The sequence below is a fragment of the Lepus europaeus genome, chromosome 6 (assembly GCF_033115175.1).
Source record: "Lepus europaeus isolate LE1 chromosome 6, mLepTim1.pri, whole genome shotgun sequence".
Classification (NCBI taxonomy): domain Eukaryota; kingdom Metazoa; phylum Chordata; class Mammalia; order Lagomorpha; family Leporidae; genus Lepus; species Lepus europaeus.
Genome location: NC_084832.1, coordinates 35,471,476 through 35,493,975, shown reverse-complemented (window position 1 = coordinate 35,493,975; position 22,500 = coordinate 35,471,476). Strand labels below are relative to the sequence as shown.

The 22,500-nt window shown below is 36.5% G+C and overlaps 1 protein-coding gene across 6 annotated transcripts in view; it reads right to left on the bottom strand.

The window, feature by feature from the left end:
* The window catches only part of MYCBP2 (MYC binding protein 2), a 301,875-nt gene that overhangs the window by 178,802 nt on the left and 100,573 nt on the right, over positions 1–22,500 (bottom strand). For all 6 annotated transcript variants that reach the window (XM_062194062.1, XM_062194063.1, XM_062194064.1 and 3 more), the window contains 5 exons: positions 16,669–16,788; positions 15,654–15,735; positions 7,608–7,725; positions 1,865–2,069; positions 1,089–1,242 (listed from right to left, as the gene is read on the bottom strand). In XM_062194062.1, the coding sequence (XP_062050046.1) occupies positions 1,089–1,242; positions 1,865–2,069; positions 7,608–7,725; positions 15,654–15,735; positions 16,669–16,788 (679 nt within the window). The remainder of the gene's footprint in view (positions 1–1,088; positions 1,243–1,864; positions 2,070–7,607; positions 7,726–15,653; positions 15,736–16,668; positions 16,789–22,500) is intronic.

Genomic DNA, 22,500 nt, shown 5'->3' with positions numbered 1-22,500 from the left:
TAAACATATAGTAACTACCAAAAATTTCAACTTACACCTAAATTCAAACCATATCCTACTCTTCAGTACCTAAGTATCATTTACACTGACTTTTAATCAGGAAATAATTACAGAGAATTTTAAAATTTTACACCTACTCTCCTCTCCATCTCCTCAATTCTGCTGCACTATGACCACTGTAACTTTGGTTCTTGGTATCTCATATCTTCATAAGAAAAACTTTAAAAGATCATTCAACTGTAGTCTTTGATTACTTAATCCTCCCTGTACAGAGCTGCTGCTGGGGAGTTAAATCTGAAAGCACAATACAATCCAATTCTGGCCTTTAGAATTTCTTTCAAAATGCCCAAATAAGGTAGGAATCTGGTCAGCAATGTTTTATAACAACACTATAATTCCTTCACTCTGAACACAGGCCTCATAATTAATAGAAAATCTGCCCAGTTTAGACTTGACTGGCTGATGGAAATACAAGTAGGCATGGGTAGAAGAACAAAGACAGAGAAAAACTCTCCTTCTTCTTTTCACTCATACACTTGCAACTTACTAGAATTCCTGCTCTCAGAGGCTGGCTAAATGAGCACCGTAAGAGGAAAGGAGAAAGTATTTAGCATGTGATGAGTCACTCTGAAAATGGTGGGGTGCACCTCCCATTAGTACCAAAAGCTGCAAACACTGAGAAAGAGGAATCTTCTCTATATTCATTATGATAAATTTTATCCAAATACTATATAATTTTCTGAGTCTCTTATATACTTTTAACTATCTGAATTTTTATAATTTCCAGAGGAATATTTATCTTTCAATAGAATATTCTGTTACACACTTTGCTAAGTGGAAGGATCATTTATTTATTCTGTATTGTCTCTGGTGCAATTTCTGCCACAGAGTTGGTAATAATTTGGCCAGAATTGCATGATCTTAACCACTGTACCATACAATAAATGACCCCATGAATAACTATGACAGAAGTACAGTTTTCAGTTAAACAGAAAAGTTCATATTTGCAAAAAGTCTACCTGCACAGGAGTTTTACATTTACCCCAAATCAAAACTTGTTTACTACTCTTATATGTGGACACACTTACCTCCATATTACATCATATACAGGATCAAGACACACACCAAATCCTTGTAGATCCTCTTGTTCAGAATCATTAAAAGTTTTACAACTCCCATCCACTTTATTGATTAAAAGGCATTTGAATGGAGGGGGTTCTGATATAGAAGCAGGAACCAAGCCTTGGGAGAAAAATATTTATATAAAATTTTAAAACAGATTACCTCTTGCTATGTTCCCAAAACCCATAAGGGAAGAATTATTAAATTATTATCTCTACTTCACAGATGCAGAAGCTGAGACATAGAGGTTAAGTAACTTAAAAAAATATATTCAGTGGCCAAATTAGGTCTAAAACATCAGGCTGTCTAAATCTACAGCACATGTTCCCCATATCTATGCCATACTACTCAACCACATAATTATTCATAGTGTCATGGGTTGAAACCTTGATCCTAAAGAAACTGCAAGATTTGATTTATTATAACCTACCATAATGATTAATTTCTATCATTTATATAGCAAGAAATAATGAAGAAGAAAAATACAAAATACCTCTCACTCCAACATAAGTTTTGTCCCGCAACAATTTAGCTCACATTTCCATCACTGTCTAGCTTATGAATATTCTTTTCTAAATCTCCCTTTTATTTTATTCATTCAGCTAAAAGACACATTTAACTAAACAGACACTCAGAGGCTTCCTTTAAATTTCTTCAAACAGAAAGAAAAAAAAAAGCCTCATTACAGGGAACTATCAATCAAGAGAAGGGTTGTGGGGTGCATTTGTATGTTTTGGTTTACCTATTATGTGTTTACTGGCAAAAATCTCTGATGTAGCAAGTACATGAGAATTAATAAGGGCTTCATCAATTCGTAAGAAAGTCTGGTCCCCACTTGCACCTATCCAAGTAGCCTTTCTTCCATATTTTGATCCAATGTTAGGCATGGCAGCTGGTTTTGCATTCCAGTATGGCACATCCAAAATTGGTCTGCCCAGTTGTCCTTTCTAAAAGATTAAATAAGCCCATATTAAAAACATTTCTGGAGAAACAATCAATAATTTTTAAAGTTATGGAGACAGTGGTCAAAAGTAGCTCAGCTTTTAGTGTTTTTTTTTTTTTAATAAATGAACTACATGTGAAATTTGGGTCAAACATTTATAAAGTAAAACAATTTCTATTATTCATGGCAAGTCAATACCCAGCAAAGCATAAAGTACATTTTTTAAAAAGTTAAAATATTTCTACATGCAAATAGTTTGTATTCACCAACATTTAAATGAATAGTATAATGTACAATATATTTTTAAAAATTAGTATTATATATTTTTCATTCAAAAATTATTTTGACACTGTAAGATGAAAGTACAAAGGAAAGTCACTGTTGAACTCACAGAGTCTGAGACTATCTGGGTAAAAGATCAAGATAATAAGTACTGGAACTGTGAATACAATTAGGAAAATACATAATGTAGTTTCACATGATGTATTAGTAAGTTACTCCTTCTATGTTTTCAGATACACAACAAAGTCAGTGGTAAGGTCTGATGTCTTAAGTAAATAACTATTAACTCACTGAATCAGTATGAACTGTCTATAGATACCTGGCTACGTAACAGTTTAATTTGAAAAGTAATAGGATGTTCCTCATTACTAAGACCATAGCTGAAAAAGAGTAAAAGTATGTTGGTGTTGGATCAGTAGACATTCATTCAGCCCTAGCTCTGGAGCCCTCTCCCCTATAGCACTGCCCTTCCTACAACTGCAGGAGGAAGAAAATGCTGCTTCATGGAACCTGGGGTTATTGACAAGAATCTCAGCAACCAGAATGAGCAACAACAGCAAAAACCCCAAAACAAGGGAGTCCAGAGCATGGCACCCACTCTAGCCAAGTTCTTATCCAACTCTCAGGTTCCTATTGAGTTCTATTATGCCTTCAACATCACAGAAAGAAAACACAGACACTTAACTGCAGAAGCAACTGAGCTTAAATCCTTGTGCTGAATCAGGGGAAGGAAAAGTGGAAAGCACATACTTTAGAAGGAGCCAAAACACTTAATGTTTCTTTTTCACCCCCTTTCAATGTATATCATTATTTTCTGACCCACTGTGCTCCTCCAAAAAAGGGTATAAAAATGTTGTCAGTGAGAAACATATATCACATTCTAGGATATAGTTAGCTTTTAGAGGAAAAAGAAATTACACTGATTATTGAAAAAAATAAAGAGTACATATTTCCTTACCATCAAGCAATCAACATGAAGAAAAGTAGTTCAAAAATATGATGAGGTGCCTGGATAGCCCCATAGAGACTCAGCATATGCTCAGAAATAAGCACAGTTAAATTCATATAAGCTTACAACTGCTGTAGATTTCTGGGGCTAGAGGACAATAATCAACTGATTTCAAAGCTTACCACTCATATCTCTCCCTACCAAGAGATGCAGAACCAACACACACAGCAAACAAATCAACATATGAACCCAAATCTTCAGCAGGATATCAAGACATTTAAGTTACCTGTAAATAGAGGCTGAAACCAAACTCCAACAGAGTTTTCTCTCCTCATCTGCCATGGCAAGCCTGAGCTTTTGGAGAGGCTTAAGAAGGGGAGACAAGGAGAATAGAGGCGTATGGAGGACTTAGAAAACGCACAGGCAAGACCATGTCCCCAGAGAGAAATCCAATTCTTAATGCCAAAATACTAAACTTGGGTATGGACTTGAACATTCATAGCACCAACATTCATACCCTGATCATTTCTTATCTATCAGGGTGGCACAAAGTAAAAGAAGTGACAACACATTCTATTGGCAACACCGTAGAGAAACAGGTACTCTCATACACTGCTGGTACAAATGCAAACAAGAGGTAAACTGTCAACATCTCATGACACACAGGCCTAAACTTCAACCCATAATCTTACTTCTAGGAATTTATCTCAAAGCTAGATCTCCAACCATATTCATTATTATCACTGCAAAATTCAGAGGAGTATTCAACTTTCTAATTTTAAGACAGTGATTGAATAAACTATAGTATATACTTACAATGGAGCACTGTGTAGAGGTTAAAAAAAAAAGAGCAAGGATGATATTTCTGAACTGATGGAGTGATTTCTAGGGGATATATTAAAGTGCAAAGAGCAAAGGGCAAAAGAGCATATACAGAATATTACCTTTCAAAAAGCAAAAGAGAAATAATTCTATAGTTGTATTTAAAACAGTGTGTATGTGTGTGCCCGTAATCACTTATGCTTCTTTACAAGTAGAAACACAAGAAAGACACACTATGATAAAGATAGTCATCACCTGTGAGTGCAGCGTGGAAAAGTAGGGATGCCAGGGACATGGAAAGGAGTGACACTTCTGGGCATACTGCTTTTCTGTAACTAACTTTTAGGAACATTTTAGTGTTCTCTATGTTCAAAAAATTAAATTAAGTCAAAGACTGTAGAGGGGACCCTTAAATTAAAAGCAAACTGAAGCCGGCGCCGCGGCTCACTAGGCTAATCCTCCACCTTGCGGCGCCGGCACACCGGGTTCTAGTCCCGGTCGGGGCACCGGATTCTGTCCCGGTTGCCCCTCTTCCAGGCCAGCTCTCTGCTGTGGCCCGGGAGTGCAGTGGAGGATGGCCCAAGTGCTTGGGCCCTGCACCCCATGGGAGACCAGGAGAAGCACCTGGCTCCTGCCATCGGATCAGCGCGGTGCGCCGGCCGCAGCGCGCCAACCGCGGCGGCCATTGGAGGGTGAACCAACGGCAAAGGAAGACCTTTCTCTCTGTCTCTCTCTCACTGTCCACTCTGCCTGTCAAAAAAAAAAAAAAAAAAAAGCAAACTGAAACAAATGAACCCAGCTCTATTCCAAAGGAATCACATTGTGGAATCCAAGCAATTTACAAACACAGAGTTTGACTTATATGCCTTCAGTCTTGGTATACAAGCGGGAAGAAGGCAAATCCAAGATAAACAAATTCTGGACCCTTTTTAGAGAGTTTGTTGTTTTGTATTAGTATACAAGTACTTTTAAGACACACTTTATGACTGAAAGAATGAAAAATAAATGTATTGATACTGCTGAAAGCCAGGATTCTTATGTGGAAAAAGGGACATAAATATAAAATAGAACATGGTAAGAAAGAGTACTGTGAGAAAGGATTGGAACTGGAGGTACTGGTGCAGGCTTAAGATTTCTGAAGTATACATATATGTAGACTTTATGCACTATATGTATATGTGTACATTTTATGCACATACATGTGTGCTGGGGCTATAAAGACACCCTGTAGCAATGAACATATCTACTGTCAGTTGGTATCTAATTCTGTTTCCCACTAAAAGAACCAGGGTTCTTTGTGATATGGCTGATTTCAGGACAATACAGCACCTGTACAAGATGAGCCTCAAATACTTTGTTAAGCCAGAAAGGAAGATAAGTACTCAAAAAAATGAAGGAGCTCATCGCAAAAACACAGAAGCCAGCAAGCACTCTCAATGGTCAGAACTGATACAATCTCAGTAACCAAATAATTAAGGACAGTAATAAAGGGAATATGAATACCTCAGTCAATGCCAATTATAAACAGAAATACAAACAAATAAGAAAGGCAGACTCTCTTCTTACAGTCAAGTGTAAAGTGCCTACTGGTAATTCTGGAGGTGGTGCTAGAGTTGGCAAAAAGAAATCATTATGTAATCTCACTGCAAAGACTTGTTCAGGCAAGAATGATCAATAGATGTTAAAGTCCAGGACATTCTGATGAAAAATCTTTGTCTTAAAAGTGTCAATTTGCAGATTGCTTATTAGTTGCAAAGGAGAAAAGATACTAACTATCCAACAGAGAAATCAGACAACATGTGACCAGGTAATCCAAATGTGCATCACCAGTCAGGAGTAAACGGACATTCTATACCTCCAGATGTGATGCTCTGAGAGGAACACATTACTTCTGGAGTATTTTGGTCTGTATGCACAACACAAATCTAAACATGAGGAAATATTAGAGACTGAAAATGAGGAACATTTTATTTCTTAAAAAGTTCCATATTATTTAAAAATGCCATTGTCATAGTACATGAAGAAAAGCTATGGAAACATTATAGATTAAAGGAGAATAAAGAGATATTTAAGAATTGAAATGCTTGATTCTAGTGTGGAGGAGTAAAAGTGCTACCAAAAAAAAATGTTTTGGTCAAGCAACAGATACAAATTATAAACTATTTAGTTGTAAAGGACCATAAATATTGATATACAACTATTCCTAAAGGATACAGAGAAAAAATATTTTATATATACAGACACATGTAAATATACCCCTACAAGCACAAAAAGAATGAAAGAAAGGGAGAGAGTAAGAACATATAAAAAGTAAAGCAAACAGTGGCCAGCATTGTGGCGTAGCAGGTTAAGCCACCACCTGCAGAGCTGGCACCCCCCGCCCCCTGGCCCGTATGAGTGTTGATTTGAGACCCAACAACTGCTCCACTTCTGATCCAGCTCCCTGCTAATGTGCCTGGGAAAGTAGCAGAAGATGACCCAAGTGTTTGGGTCCCTGCCACCCACAGGAGAGACTAGAGAAAGCCCCTGGCTCCCGGCTTCAGCTTGGTCCAGCCCCAGCCGTTTTGCCATTTTGGGAGTGAACCAGTGAACAGAAGAGCGCTCTCTCTCTCTCTCTCTCTTTCTCTCTCTCTTTCTCCCTCTCTTTCTCTGTAACTGCTTTTCATAAAATTAAAATAATTTTTTAAAAAAAGATATCCTTTGAAAAAAAGGAAAGCAAACAAATCAAATTGTTGATAAGTAAATTTGGTTAAAGAGTATATAAGTCATCAATGTACTACACTTATTATTGAAATTCTTTCCCAACAAAATGTTTAAGTAAACCTTTACATTTTTTTAAAACTCACAAATTACACCCCAGAGACCCAGTTTCTAGAGTTCTGAGTCCACCCACATCAGAGATGGTATAGGTTTATGAGCAAGCACAGCCTCAGTAAGATTTCTCTTAAAACCTAGAATGCCCAAACCAGACAAAATTTTCAGAGCATTCTCACTCTTTGTGAGCTTTGGTGGGGGCAGGAAGGAGTTAGTGGGGTCATAAGCAAGCGAAGGGAAGAGCGAGAAACAAGAAAAGCAGAGCAAATTGGAAAGTATAATTTTAAATAAATCTAAGAAAAAATAGCCTTTAAAAGCGCTAAAATAGAAATAGTTCTATATGTTAAGAAAAATTAATCTTTACAAGTTAGACAAGAAATAATCCTTCAAATGATAAAACCAGGCCTACCAAAGAGCTTTAATCTGAAATAAACAAGTCCAACTCTTAGACAGCTGTTAAATTCAGTAAGTTCTAATACTGAGTGAGAAAAGAAAGCTACTCCAAAGACTGTCATTCAGATTTTTTATAAGGTGAAGGTGGAAGCTGGAAATATGCATATGAAATGATTATAAGAATTTCACTGGAATCAGAAAAAAAATAGCTACTGTAGACAAACAGACAAATGACAAGGCAATGGTATAATGCAACATTATTAATGTTTTAAAATTCCTTACAGAAAAACTTCCAAATGTGAAGACCTGTCCATCCATTAAAAGTACTGCCGTGTGGTTGCTGCCAGCAGTAACTTGTGTGCTAGGGCCTGGCAATGCTTGAACAAGAGTGGGACATCCCCTAGGTTAAAAAAAAAAATTTTTTTAAGTCAGTTTCTTACAACCCAAAGGAATTAAAAAGCAATAAATAAACAATGCCATAGGAGAAGAAAAGATAAAAGACACTAATAAGAATATTCAGCAAATACTTATTTAGGTGTTATATGCTTGCCTCAATTCTAAGTGCTAGGTAAACTAAGATGGAAAAGACACAGTTGCTGACTTTAAGAAGACTATTCCAAAGATTTTCTGAATTTACCATGTTAGTCATGGACACATACTTCTTAATTTTTTTTCTGAAAGATGGTCCTATCTTTATTCTAAAAGAAAAAAAATCTGTTACTTTATTTCTGAATAGCATATTAGAGAACTTCAAAAATATTTTTTGGATGAAATAAAAATAATGTGAAATAATAACAGTAATTAAATCCTGGGACTACATGAAATAGTTAATGTAATCCTCCTCTCTTTCCTTTTACCACTAAGCTATAATTTTATAAGTTAACATAGAAAGAATTGAGTCAGAAGATACAATCATGAGAGCAGTGGTAACAAATTCAAGTTCTAGAGTTAGATTTTCTAAGTGCGAATTCTGGCTCCACGACTTATTAGTAATATGGCCATGACTTTGAACAAGTCACTCATCCTATTTCTGTTTCAGTTTCTCTGAAACTTCACTTATCCCATAAGGTTCCTGTGAACAACAAAGAAGTTCATGTATGTGTCAAGTGCTTGGATTAGTGCCTGATCCACAGTTGATATTTAATAAACAGTAACTACTCTGATAGGTGATATCTTAGCATCTTTTCCTACTTATTAACCATTTATTAATCAGTTTTATTAACTATTGTCTGTAACTGGAATAATAACCTCTATAGAAGCAGTTCATACATAACAGAGGAGCTCTGTTTTTGGACAATGTAATAAGGATACATCAAATCTTTAAAAAAAATAGGCAAAACATATTTTTAAATGATTATTCAGGCTGCAAGAAAAAATGAATTGGAAAAGGCTAAGACTTACAACTGTAATCTGAGTTAAGAAAAGTATATCGCAATCAGAGGGAATTATGATAAAGGCCTGAACTAGGACTAGGGCAAAGTGAACAGAATGGATAAGTTTATAAATTTGACAGCTATGGAAGGAAAATATCTAACCAGTAGGACTGGGAGAGCGATCAACACGAGGCAAGGAAGATTATTTTTTTGCTTACACAACAAGGTAGATAGTGGTAACACTTACATAAGCTCTGAGAATAAATGTGATCTGGGTACACTACCTCAAAGCGAAAAAAAGGAGATTCTCGCTCTCATTTTAGGTAAGGACCCAGGAGAAGAGCTCATACAAATCTAGGACAAGCTGGAGAGAAAGAATATTGTTGGAAAGTGTGGCAAAGGGAGAGTTACTGGAAGAGGCGGTTTCAAGAGGAGAAAATACAATAGATGCCAAGTGCTCTAAAGAGACATACAAGTAACCTCTCCATATAGCAAAGACTTCTTGGTGGAAGCAGGCATCACATTGTGGCAGATAAGGAATTAACTGCGGGATCAGAGAACATGAAAAATGCAATCAAGTACTCCGCACTAACAGGAATAAGAGAACCAAAAAGGTGCTGATGGATAGGCTTGATCTTTAAGATTTATTTTATTTATTTGACAGAGTTACAGAGATAGACATACCCACAGTGAGAGAGAGAGAAAGAGTGAGGTCTTCCATCCACTAGTTCATTCCCCAAACTGCTGCAATGGCTGGAACTGAGCCAATCTGAAGCCAGGAACTAAGAGATCCTTTGATGTCTCCTACATGGGTGCAGGGGCCAAGGCACTTGGGCCATCCTCTGCTGCTTTCCCCAGCACGTTAGCAGGGAGCTAGATCAGAAGTGGAGCAGCCAGAACTTGAACCAGCCCCCATGTGGGATGCCAGTGCTGCAGGCCAGGGATCTTCTTAAGACAAAAATTTGAGCAAGTTGAATAACTTGAGTAAAGATGCAGAAACTAAAGGTATGGGTCATAAAGGAGCCAGAAATCAACTAGATCCATAAGGAAAGGGCAGATTCCCTATGGACAAAGTAGATAGGTTTCATAGCACAGCAGGCCGCTCTTTCACCATAACACAAGGGGCAGAAACATGCTGTAGGAAGGTGTGCAGTTTCCCAGCTGAAAATGTTCCTATGTAATGGTTTTTATTTTTGTTGTGATATGACTGGAGGGCCTGTGCTGAGAAAAACAGGAAATGGATGAACCAAGAACTTAAAGACTGGAGAAAGTGTACTGTGATGAACGAAGCAGATTAATACCCAGACCAGTAGTGTTTAACCTAGCTCTAAAGGACTTCTAAGATGACCATGAATGAGACACAGGAGATCAGTGAACTCCCTATACATATAATTTTATATATGTATTTTATATGTATATTTTATATTTATGTACATTTTCTCTTTATCTGGACAGACACCCCATTTCCTTCATCAAATTCTCAAAAGGTGTTAAATAGTTTAAAATGATTACAGCCCACTATAGAGGAACAGGTTCACTCTGGGAATGATCCAACAATCTGCACAGGCTTTCTATCCAGAAGTCTATGCATAGCATGAAAAATACAGACAGACTCACTCATGCTTGAAGTTTTACCATGTCCTAGTACCAGGACCAAGAGGGTGAAAAAACTGAGAAGGCTGGGAAAGGTACAGGTGAAGAGGTAAAATAGCAATCGCTAAGGTAGGTGTAGGAAATAAAGTGAAAAAGGATGAAAGACTCAACAAAGGTAGGGGGCTTAAAGAATAAACTAGTGATAAAGCAAAGGCAAGTAAAGTAGGGCTACATACCAGAAAAAGAAGTTGGCATCGGGTTACACATTTTTAACTTAAGAAGTCCAGGATGGAGCTACACTAGATTCTGCAAGGGGTCATTGAAGGACCTCCAAGATCACAGAAATATAATTCATTAGATATAAGGGGGTCAAGAAAATAACATTATATAGAATCAGCCCCATGATATTGAATTCACTCACAACTATAACAAGACCCAGAGTGAGAAAACTGTGCATCAATGGTAACTTTTCAATGAATAAAAGGCAGTGACTAATCAGCATAGAGCAGAATGGCCACGTCTCAAAAGAGCTGTGTTTTCTCACTTGAGGATGGAGCCAGATGCCTAGGAACATCAGTGAAAAGGCAAAAGGTTTGCAATTTTGAAGAACAGGGTTTTGATAAATGAACACTTACTAGTTCAAAGGGCTATGTGATGAAATAATGCCCTCACTGAAGCATCTAATTCAATTCCAACAAGGAATTGAAGGAGAGTTCCTGTAACTATTTCCTTGTCTGTAGTTTATAGAGCACTCTCATATAAAATGTATGGTTCATTATCAAAATAACTCTGGTGAGTATGAAGAGTTTAAAGGATTTCTGCAAAGGTTGATGCTAAGTCTTCTAGCACATACTCTTGGAACTCTTCTCATAATACAAGGGAGCCCATTCTTTAAATTATTTAGAAAACAAAAGAACAGCAAAGGAAATTACATATGTGTACATGCCAGACAATTTACATACATGAATTCTACAATAATCCTATAGGATATGAAAACTAAAGCTTACAGAAACTACAGTAGCATCATAGGTAAGAGCTGAAGCAAAGATCTGAACTTCTCCTGTATGGCTGCAAACACTACGATTGAGCAGAAGGAGGGTAGGAGTGCAAGAAAGTTGAAATTCATAGCCATGACAAGAATTATCAAAATCCTACTGACCTGTGGCAAAAAATATCCTACAAGAAGGATCTCTGTGAGTGAGACCCCAGTGGATAGGGGCCATCAAAGAAGGATGTACTTTTCTTTAAAGGGAAGAGAGAACTTCCATTTTGCTTATGGCCTTGTCTAAATACTGACGGAGTTTGTGGTCACAAAAGGATTCCATAGCCTTGGCAGCTTGTGGCAAGAGCTTTGGGTGATCAATGACGTCATACATAATGAGTGTTAACTGTTAAAATAACAATATAAGTCACTGTGCACTTATTCCCCATGTAGGACCTCTGTCCTTAATAAGCTGTACTATGAGAATTAACTGCAAAACTTTTTCTCAAACAGTACCTTATACATTGTCTGTGTTTGTGTGTGTGTGGGGGTGCAAACTGTTGAAATCTTTACTTAGTATAAAGTTGGTCTTCTGTATATAGGATGGGAAAAGGGAGTAGGACGTGGGACGGGATGGGGGGGAGGTGGGCTGGGGGAAAGACCCACTATATTCCCAAAGTTGTACCTATGAAATTTGCATTTATTAAATAAAAGCTTTTTAAAAAAATCCTACTAGCAAAAGGAAAATAAAAGCATCTACACTATATAGTTTCTGTCCTAGTCTCAAGGTTTTTTATTGAAATTGGCAAAAGAACTAGAATTCAAAAATTTAGGGGCCGGTGCCGTGGCTCAATAGGCTAATCCTCCGCCTTGCGGCGCCGAGACACCAGGTTCTAGTCCCGGTCGGGGTGCTGGATTCTGTCCCAGTTGCCCCTATTCCAGGCCAGCTCTCTGCTGTGGCCAGGGAGTGCAGTGGAGGATGGCCCAAGTGCTTTGGCCCTGCACCCCATGGGAGACCAGGAGAAGCACCTGGCTCCTGCCTTCGGATCAGCACAGTGCACTGGCCGCAGCGCGCCAGCCGCGGCAGCCATTGGAGGGTGAACCAACAGCAAAGGAAGACCTTTTTCTCTGTCTCTCTCTCTCACTGTCCACTCTGCCTGTCAAAAAAAAAAAAAATTTAGGAGTATACTGAACAAACTAAGCAAATAAACAAAAGAGCTGGCAGACTCATGTCATGAAAAAGCCCACAGGGGCCTCTGACATTCATTTTAAAAGCAGCAACATTAAGAGTCACCATTTAGTGACCACTTACTATGGCTTGAGCTCTAAGTACATTAGTTGCATCATCTCATTGAAGTCTCATGCAACCCTCTGGGGGAGCAGTACTTACCCCTGTTTAATAGAGGAAGAAACTGAGACACAAGAATTTCAAGTAATTGGGCCAAGGTCATAAAGCTACTAAGTGATAGAACCAATAGCCAACCTAGAGTCTAAACTCAATCATTTTGGCATGAAATCCCATTAAATAAAGAGTATATCAATAACACCTTCCTATCTCCATCATCATTGCATACTATAATATTTATCTTATGTTAATCATACCATTATTAATGTGTGTTATAAAACAAATTCCTGTTAATAGCACTTGATCTCTATCAACAGTTCAAAAATACCCTCCAATTGTATATTTATTTCAATTAAACATGTACAAGCATATTGCTTTCTGGTAGTTAGTATATATCCTGTAGAGGCTTTGCTCCTCTTGGGTTGTCCTTCCACAAGAGTGATCCATTCCTTAGTCATTAATAATTCAGTTTTTGGTTTCTGCCTTCCAAGTGCCATATACATCCAGGCAGGATATCTAGAGTGCTTAGCATTGAAGCAGTCTTGATAGATTTCTAAGCCACTAGGCATAGTGTGTAGGTTTGACTGCACTGTTATCCCCAGTGTAGTGCTTCCTACAACCACATGTAATCAGCCTTCCAGTTCCAACTAAATTAATGGAATGAAATGTTCCATGCTGGAAAAGAACAACTTTGAGAAGTTAAAGCAAATCCACCACAATTTAATCTTCTGTTTAAACTCTCATATTCTGCTTCAACACTAAAGGCTTTCATATTTCATGAAGATGGTACATTCAAGCTATTCAAAATACTGAGTTTATTTCTATGATATTGTCACATGAGGAAGTCACTGCAAATCAAGGAATGTTGCTCACTGGTATAATCCTTTTTAAGGCAAGTTCTTTAAGTTTTATTTACTAATTTTTATTTATTTGAAAGATGGAGACAGAACCTCACAACTGCTGGCTGATTTTCCAGCCTGCACACATCTGGGGATGGACCTGACCAGACTGGTCAGGTCTCCCCTGTGGGTGGCAAAGGCTCAATAGCTTGCTTTGCCCACTGCACACTAGCAGGAAGTTGGATCAGAAGCAGAACATGGGCCTGAACCCAGGCATTGCAACAGGGTATATGGGGATCTTAACCACTATAACCATAACCCTGAACTGAGCCCACTCCCTTTCAATAGCCTGGAGCTCAGTGAGGTGTGGCTAGCTCTTGTGCTTAGGCTGTTCATTCTGCATACCAGACAGAACATAATCTAACACAATCTGACAGCTGCTACTGCATTAGTGTCATGATTTTCACCATTCCCCCACCAACTCAATCAGGACCAAGAAACACAGCTATTTAGAGGAATGACATCCAAATCCAAAGTTTGATTTATGAATTTGCTACACTCAGGATTTGCTGCACAAAGGTCTGAGGCTACACCCAGTCCAGCTGCAATGCAATATTCCCTGTTTATGTTACAAAAGAACCACAGCTTAAAAACAAGGATAATGGTGATGATGCTGATAACAAAACATCTTTTCTGTCTTCTCTGTCTTAAGTCTCCATTGAAAAACTAACAAAGAGTTGCTGACGAGGAGGAGAAGGAAGAAGAAAAGTGGGGTATTGCAGCAAGTTGAATTGCTGTGTCAAGTCTGGCCTGAAGCTGCCCTATATTTATATTAAATCTAGTTTCTAAGGTGGAGAAGTAATAGGCATGAATCACTCAGACATCCTTGAAAACAAGCTGCTGCAGGGAGCAGAGTTAACCAACAGCCTCAGGTACTGTACTCTTTGGATCCATGAGGCCATCGGTCTCCTGGGATGTGACCTATCAATAGGCATGGTGCAAGTGTGAATGCTAGCCTGATCCTGACCACTGTAGGATTCTTTCAAAGGCAACCTCAGCTTGGGGAGGCCTCTGGTCTAGCTCAAACTCTCTCAAAGTTGTACTATAATCCAGACCCTTCCTACCCAACCCTTCCTCTTCCTTGTCCCCTTTCATAGGGGTCACACTTGTGCCATGTCTGAGGATTCTCCCTGTCTATGCTTGCTTTTCCTCCACTTTATGTTTCACAGCTTTCCTTTAATTAGTTCCTTTGTATATCTAATGCTATCTTGTTATCTATTACTTGGAAGACCTAAGGGATTTTTCTGTTAGTTCTGGCCAAAACACTGTCTTAAGTAGGATATAGACTTTGCTGCTGTTATTATACAGTCACAGGAACTGAGGAAAAAGTTTATTTCTCACTTAAACAATATCCAATTGTAAGGAACTGATGTGGCAGTTCTTGGGGTCAGGCATCCAGGCTATTTCTACAGTGTAGCTCTGTCATTCTCAATACACAGTCTCCAACATATGATCTCTGTGACAACCTTTCATGTTCCCCACACCACGCATGCATTCTAGATAGCAAGCTGGAAGTGGGGTGGGGGAGGGTGTAGAAGGAACAATGGCGAGGCTTGCCCTTTCCTTTTAATTTTGGTCCCAAAGTTTCATTTATCTCTGAAGTTCAAATGGCCACATCTTTGCTGAAATGGAGCCTGTGAAAGTACCTTTAGTCACCAAGTAAAATTCTACTACCAACGGTACTAGGAAAGAATGGTTATTAGGAAATGACTATTAGTAGATGCTGATCATTGTCACAATTAGTACACTATTTGAGATAAGTCAAAATACCAGAGACAAATAGGTTTTGTTTGAAAATTATTCAAAAGCTTCAATGACTATAAGTTAGTATTAGACAAAAATTTCAAAACAAACAAGATTAAAAAACGTGACTAAATCCATTGCTGAGCTTTTTTTTTATGTAATCTTGGGATACTCACTGTTTTCTATTGCCATGCATAGCTTTTTAAAAGATAATAATCATTAAGAATATGGTGCAATTTTGTGATAATTACTTATCCCTATAAAGCCAATAACCAAAAATCAGGAACTGTCAATAATTCATGGGCCACACTCTGCAAAATAGTGGCATAAATACAATACTTTTAGAACTAAGACATTTAAAAGGAAAGAAAGGAGAAAAGAAAAAGTCAGCACCTGGAATTGACATCTCCATGTCCTAGTTGCCCATGTTGCCCATATCCAAATGTATAGACATCTCCATTTTCCATTAAGACCACTGAAATCAAAACATACACCTTGAGTTTTTCATTATATGCATTTTGTATTTACAACACAACTATATTGAAAGCAGTGTAAATTTCACTTATTATTTAAAGAGACATTAAAAGTAGGAAATGAAAACACATACAAAATTTATAATAATGAAAAATATAATTTTAATGCTTGGAAATATTTTTATAAGTCTAAAAATAAATGCTTTTCATAATACATACATAGATCTTACAAATACCATTTAATAATACTAGTACTTTATAACACTGGCTCAAGTCACCTATAAAATCTTAACAAAAAGTATTATACCTGAAATATTGTTATCACATCTTAGATAATAATAAGTGACTTGGAGCTAAACACAATTATGTATGACACCTATCAAAATGGTAGGATGTTATATCTATCAATAACATCAAATAATACATTGAATCTCAAGAAAGAATTTAACATTTTTTCTCTTATTAGTGATCAAAATGGTATAACCTAAGCTACTGAACTCAAATGTTAATAACTGTTAAGAATGTAATTATTTTCTACATTTTAAGATAAAGAAATCTGTTGATGCACATTTCTCATTGAACATTAATTAACAAAATATAGGGTGAGCCATGTTATAAAAGCCATAGCATTCTAGAATAGAAGAGAGTTTCAGAGATTATTTCACCCTCAGGAATTTCCAGAGTTAAACTGTAAAAGAAGCCTGTCTAAAATCAGAACAGAAATCAGTTCTCTGGATAAATACACTAACTATTCCATCATACCATAGTTTTTTACAAAAGACTCTATAATCAATATGAAGCTCTTACTGATTTAGGAGATACTGCCACATACTGCTTTAACACATAATTAATGACTAGGTTCATCAAAACTAAACAGCTAAGTTATTTAGCACAATTGTAAAAATGCAATTATACCCTAAAGTTCCAGCCGCTACCTGAATGGTGAAATCCACAGCTGACTTGTATTGCTCGGAGCTCACAGTCAAATCTCACAGAGCCTGGAGGGTATGTTGTGATTTTGCTTGCATCCTTTTCTCCTCTTTCTCCACTTCCATCTGTAAGTGTTATAATTTACAATTAAGCTATTATTCATCTTCAAAATAAAATTTTAAATCAGTTTACTAGGAAAAGAATTAGAGAAAAATGTTAAAAGGAATTAAGCAAGAAGAGTCTGCAGCTGTTAAAAGTGATAGATAAAGAATCTACCTGCAAAGAAGCAATTTCAAATAGACAGTTTTGCAGATATTGCTAAACCAATAAAAAAAAATGTAAGATCTGGTTATAGATAAAACCTATGAAGCTCACCAGCTATATAATGAAAATGGGTCATTCAGTTATAGAAATAAAATTTTAAATGAAAAATTTTAAGTTTACATGGAAAATTTAGTTTGCATTAAAAAACTGCATGCAGAGTCACTTAACAATTACTTTAAATTTAGTGATACTGTTAGTACTAGCCATTTTTAAAAAGCATTTCTACACTCAACTGAACTAGTATTGAAAAAACATATGGAGACATTTAAAAGGAAATGTATTCAGGAGTTGTAGTTGGGTAGCCTACTCTCACTCATTTTTCCTGTCCCACCTTGCTTTTCAGACTTTCTGCTGTGGTCTTCCTCCCCGTCCCAACCACTACCCTCAGTAGGGGCTCTGCTTTCACTCCTTTCCTCCATCCTTCTTTTTATTATTCCCTCCATGAAACTTGTCCAGGCCATCTCTCCAGTCCTGGTTTCTACACTTGACTTTGAATTTTCTCACGTTCTAGTCATGACAGCAAAAAACACATCCACAATATAAAATCCTTAGCTAGGAATGTGTAATTAAGGAAGAAAGCATACTTTCCCTAAACAAAATCTATGCATTACTAAAATCTGACTTTCATATCATCTTTGCACCCCGAATAAATATAAATCTGGAAGAAATTTCAAAAAGTCGGCAAGTCAGGGCCGGTGCTGTGGCATAGTGGGTAAAGCTGCCGCCTGCAGTGCTGGCATCCCACATGGGCACCGGTTCGAGTCCTGGTTGCTCCACTTCCAATCCAGCTCCCTGTTAATGTGCCTGGGAAAGCAGTAGAAGATGGTCCAAATCCTTGGGTCCCTGAACCCATGTGGAGGACCCAGAATAAGCTCCTGGCTCCTGGCTTTGGATAGGCCCAGCTCCAGCCGTTGCAGCTATTTGGGGAGTGAACCAGCGATAGAAGACCTACCTACCTCTCTCTCTCTCTCTCTCTGCAACTCTGGCTTTCAAATAAATAAATAAATAAATCTTAAAAAAAAAAAGTCAGCAAGTCTAAACCACTCTTGGAATAGCAACCTTAAAGAGGTACACATTCTATAAAGACACATAGTGAATCCACAGGCACACATTTTTAATCTGTGTTTTCATTATCCATCTTAGAATGCTAAACAGAATTTCAAAAAATCATTTCATGTTCACTTTTCCTTTCCTTACTATCTAATCTCTAGTAATAACCAACTAAAACAAAATCATCCTAAGTTGTGCTTTCCCTTTCTAAAATGAAATGACTCTCAATTGTTTCAAAAGTTTTAAACTCTTTATAACACTAGGACAGTAAAACCTCACCAATTCGGAATAACAGAAAGGGTAAGCCCATGTGACTTAGTGAAAAAAAGTCTCAATCATAGAACACTTAAGAAAAATTCAGTTTTGTTACGTTCAGGCAGTACAGATGATAGATTAAAACAAATGCTACAATAAATAAAATGTGGTCACCTACATTATATTTCAAAATATGTCAATATTACATAAAAATGTACCAAAAACATAAAAGTCCTTTAACATACAAGAATTAACTGCTGGACCCAGAGGTTGAAGGCACGTTGAAGGAATCCTTCATTTCTTGAGCCCTTGGTTTGAAAAGCTAGTGATTTTAGACAGGTTTCCCCTTAAAAGTATGACCCTGAAAATTCAGAGGAAGAAATTACTTTGAATTTCTTTACTCAAAAAATATCACAAATACTGCATCTGCCATATCATAAATTCTGAATTAGTGAGAGGTTTTACTATAATAGGATAAAGAATAAGATTTCTGCTCAATTATCTAACGCGGGTTTGGCAAATTAAATCAAAACACAAAGCAAAAACACAATCACAACTTTCAGCTTCATTTTATCACATAAAATGTACTCGTAATTTGAAGACTCCTCATCGTGGGAAGCCAGGGGAACGGTAAAGCACATGTGGCAGCCTACACTAAAGCATTACAGTACTTCCCAAGGGCTACCTAAATAAGACACGAGATGTAAAGACATTTTACAGTTTTATCTCAGTTAATATCAAACTATTGAAGTCAAACCTTATTTAACAGAGAAAATAAATTATGCTCATATAATATTGTCAGATTTAACTAAATTATCAAGTATCATTCTACTTTGCATAAATGTATTGATGCCTCCTTACAATTTTTTACCTTGAATTTAGCATTCTGTCCCTAGCTGAGCTGCAAATTAAGCACAGATACAAATCCCACAACAGAAACAGTGTCAGGGAAGGAGAAAAGAGAATTCTAGTAATTTACTTTGTAAAAATCATAGTAACCCAAACAGTAATAGCTATTATTTAGAGATTAAAATTATACTAGAAACATGATATTCAAGTTCATCTAAACATCTGCATCTATCTGAAGTAGTTTCTCAATTATTATAAATGAGGAAAATATTATAAATAAAAAATATGGGTGAGGTTTTTGAACACTATCAGCAACAACTGCAGATTTCAATATATGTATGTATGTGTGTGAAAGCATGTATATACATATCCTGTATTTGATGTAAAAAATTTTTTGTACAATTTCCAAAATTTAGAAATTTAGAAGCATGTATCAAAGTAATAAATAGCCAACAATTTAGGACAAATTCAAGAATAGCCAACTGAAATTCACAAAATTAATTCTGCTCATGTTTGTTATTCAGCAAAGCCTTAATGAACAGCAATAAAACTTCATCTCAGATTTGCAGTAAAAATAGTTGGGTCTGAATAGTCTTGCAATAGTCATTTAAGTAATAAATATAAATATAAATATAAATATAAATATAAATATAAATATAAATATATTCCTCAATATGAATATGTTCCTATGTACCTATATGTCACCTAAAACTAAAACTATTAGTATCTCTTAGCTATATTATTTTAGCAGATATGGATCTAAAATGTTGTGCATATGTTGTGCATAGTATTTTTGTAAACATACAGAGAAAAGAGAATTCACTATCCATGTGGCTTTTTAAGTTAAATTATTACTTCAATTTGTATTTTATTAGGGTAATCCTCATCATGCAAATCTATCATAAACACAGTTAAGCACTTTAAGAAAATTGTTCAAACAAAATAGCAGGAGAGCAAGACAGACTACAATTTTGCCCTACATTACACCCTGTAGAAAGCTGAAATACCATAGTGGATAAGCATGGAATCCTTGCTTTGCCACTGACTGGTTGTGTGACAAGTGGACAATGGCCTTTTTAAGTCTTAGCCTTCCCATCTACACAAAAGCAGCAATGTTGAATATCTTACAAGGTCCTTATGAGGACCAAGTGAAATGATTTATAAAAAGTGTTCCATCAATATTCACTACTATTGCTTTTTTATAACCAATAATACAATAATCTTATGACATAGGTATCATTTTCTCATTTTTACAGATGAGAAAACTAAGCCATAAGGGGTTCAATAAGTAAATTAAATTAAGGGATGATGTGGCCATTCATAAATGGTAGCCACAAAGTTGGAGATTGCTTATAAGTAAGGCTCATATACGTTTCTGCCACAAAATGGTTGACAGCATGAATCTTTTTTTTGTAAAATTACATAAATTACACATTTAAGAAATCTTAGATTTTGTACCTTTAGGATAATTCTAAAAGAGAAAGCAAAGAATTCAATTTAGAGAATTGAAGCTAGTATTCATGGAGATGCCTATGTACAAAATCTATATATATTTATATATATGTATATATACACATACACACATTACATATATAATCTTAATCTAATCTTCATAGTGGCATGATCACTTTTTAATTAATATTCTGGTTTTTAAAATACAGACACCAAAGTCAAAGAGATTAACAAATTTATCCACTGCCATGCAGCTCTAGTAAATGATTAACTTAGAATTAAAACTGAGGCCTAGTTCCGAAGGCTATAATATTTCCATTACATCACACTATTCTCCAACAGAAAACAGGTGCAAAATACACTCAGACATTTATCAGTTTGCCTTAGGATTTGCACATTAGCCATTCTGAAATAGATTTCAAAAAGACTGGACTAACTAGGTATCCCATATTAAAAACTTTTTCTGTGCAAGGCACTGAGTAGTTGAAACAAACGTTAATCTAAGTATTTATTTGAAATATAATGGTCACATTTTAGAATAGCATACTATATGTATGCTATATGCAATTCTACTTACTGATTTAGCTCTTTGTTCTCTAACTTGCCGTTAGCCAAAATGTTCCTCTATAGGATGGATTTCATGACCTTCTCTGAATTCTCTCCAATTAGTCAGAAGCTCTCCAATTTTCCATCTTAGAACTCACTCTTGTTAACAATAAACTCACAGTTTTTAACCCTCCTCACAGCTTTGCAAATAGTCATAGTCTAGAAACCTTTAACAATTATCATCCTACAATCTGTTCCAACAACAGAAACAATCTAAGACAGAAAACAGCATTTAATATTGTGAACTTCTCAATGGATAAACTGTAAAACAGAGTGGAAAAAAAAGAAAATACACATACAAAAATATTTTTACAAGACTATGAAAAATGGAATATGTAGTAAGAAAAAAGGCAACAAATAGATGATTAAATGATAGAACAGTGATTAGAAAGGATTAGTGAATGGATAGGAATTAGTCAGAAATAAATTAACAGTCTACATAAAATAAACAAGTCTCCACTTAACAAATCATAACTTACATTGTAAATTCATTTTGGGAGTAAAGAGATCAAACTATCACTCTGCAAAGTCATAAAATCTGATAAAAATTAGTCCTGCACTATAATACTAAAAAAAGTAGGTTCTTCCAAAGTGATTGCTTCACGTGTACAAAGAACCTTTTTATAAAGAAACCTCATGGAAATAAAAATTGAACTATGGCTAGTGATTGCTGAAAAACTTGTATAGCTAATCATTAAATTATATTGGAAAATTTGCTTTAAATTTGTAAAACTGGTCTTCATTTACCATTTCATTTAAAAACCTGGGAAAAATAAAGTTGCTAGTCCATAAGACATTAACAAGGAACTAGAAAAGTTTTATTAAGTAGTTTTATGAAATGTGAGTATTTAACCTCAGGTAGTTTTGGGAAAATTACACTTTGATATAAATCGGAATAAGCACATTTAGAATATCTGTTTTAATACTGGCATATTGGCTGGTGCCGCGGCTCACTAGGCTAATCCTCCGCCTGTGGAGCCGGCACCCTAGGTTCTAGTCCTGGTTGGGGCACTGGATTCTGTCCGGGTTGCACCTCTTCCTCTCCAGCTCTCTGCTGTGGCCCGGGAGTGCAGTGGAGGATGGCCCACATGCTTAGGCCCTGCACCCTCATGGGAGAGCAGGAGGAAGCACCTGGCTCCTGGCTTCGGATCAGCACAGCGCGCTGGCCACAACGCACCGGCTGTAGCGGCCACTTGGGGGGGTGAACCAACAGAAAAGGAAGACCTTTCTGTCTCTCTCTCTCTCACTGTCTAACTCTGCCTGTCAAAGAAAAAAAAAAAACTGGCATATTAAAAATCATA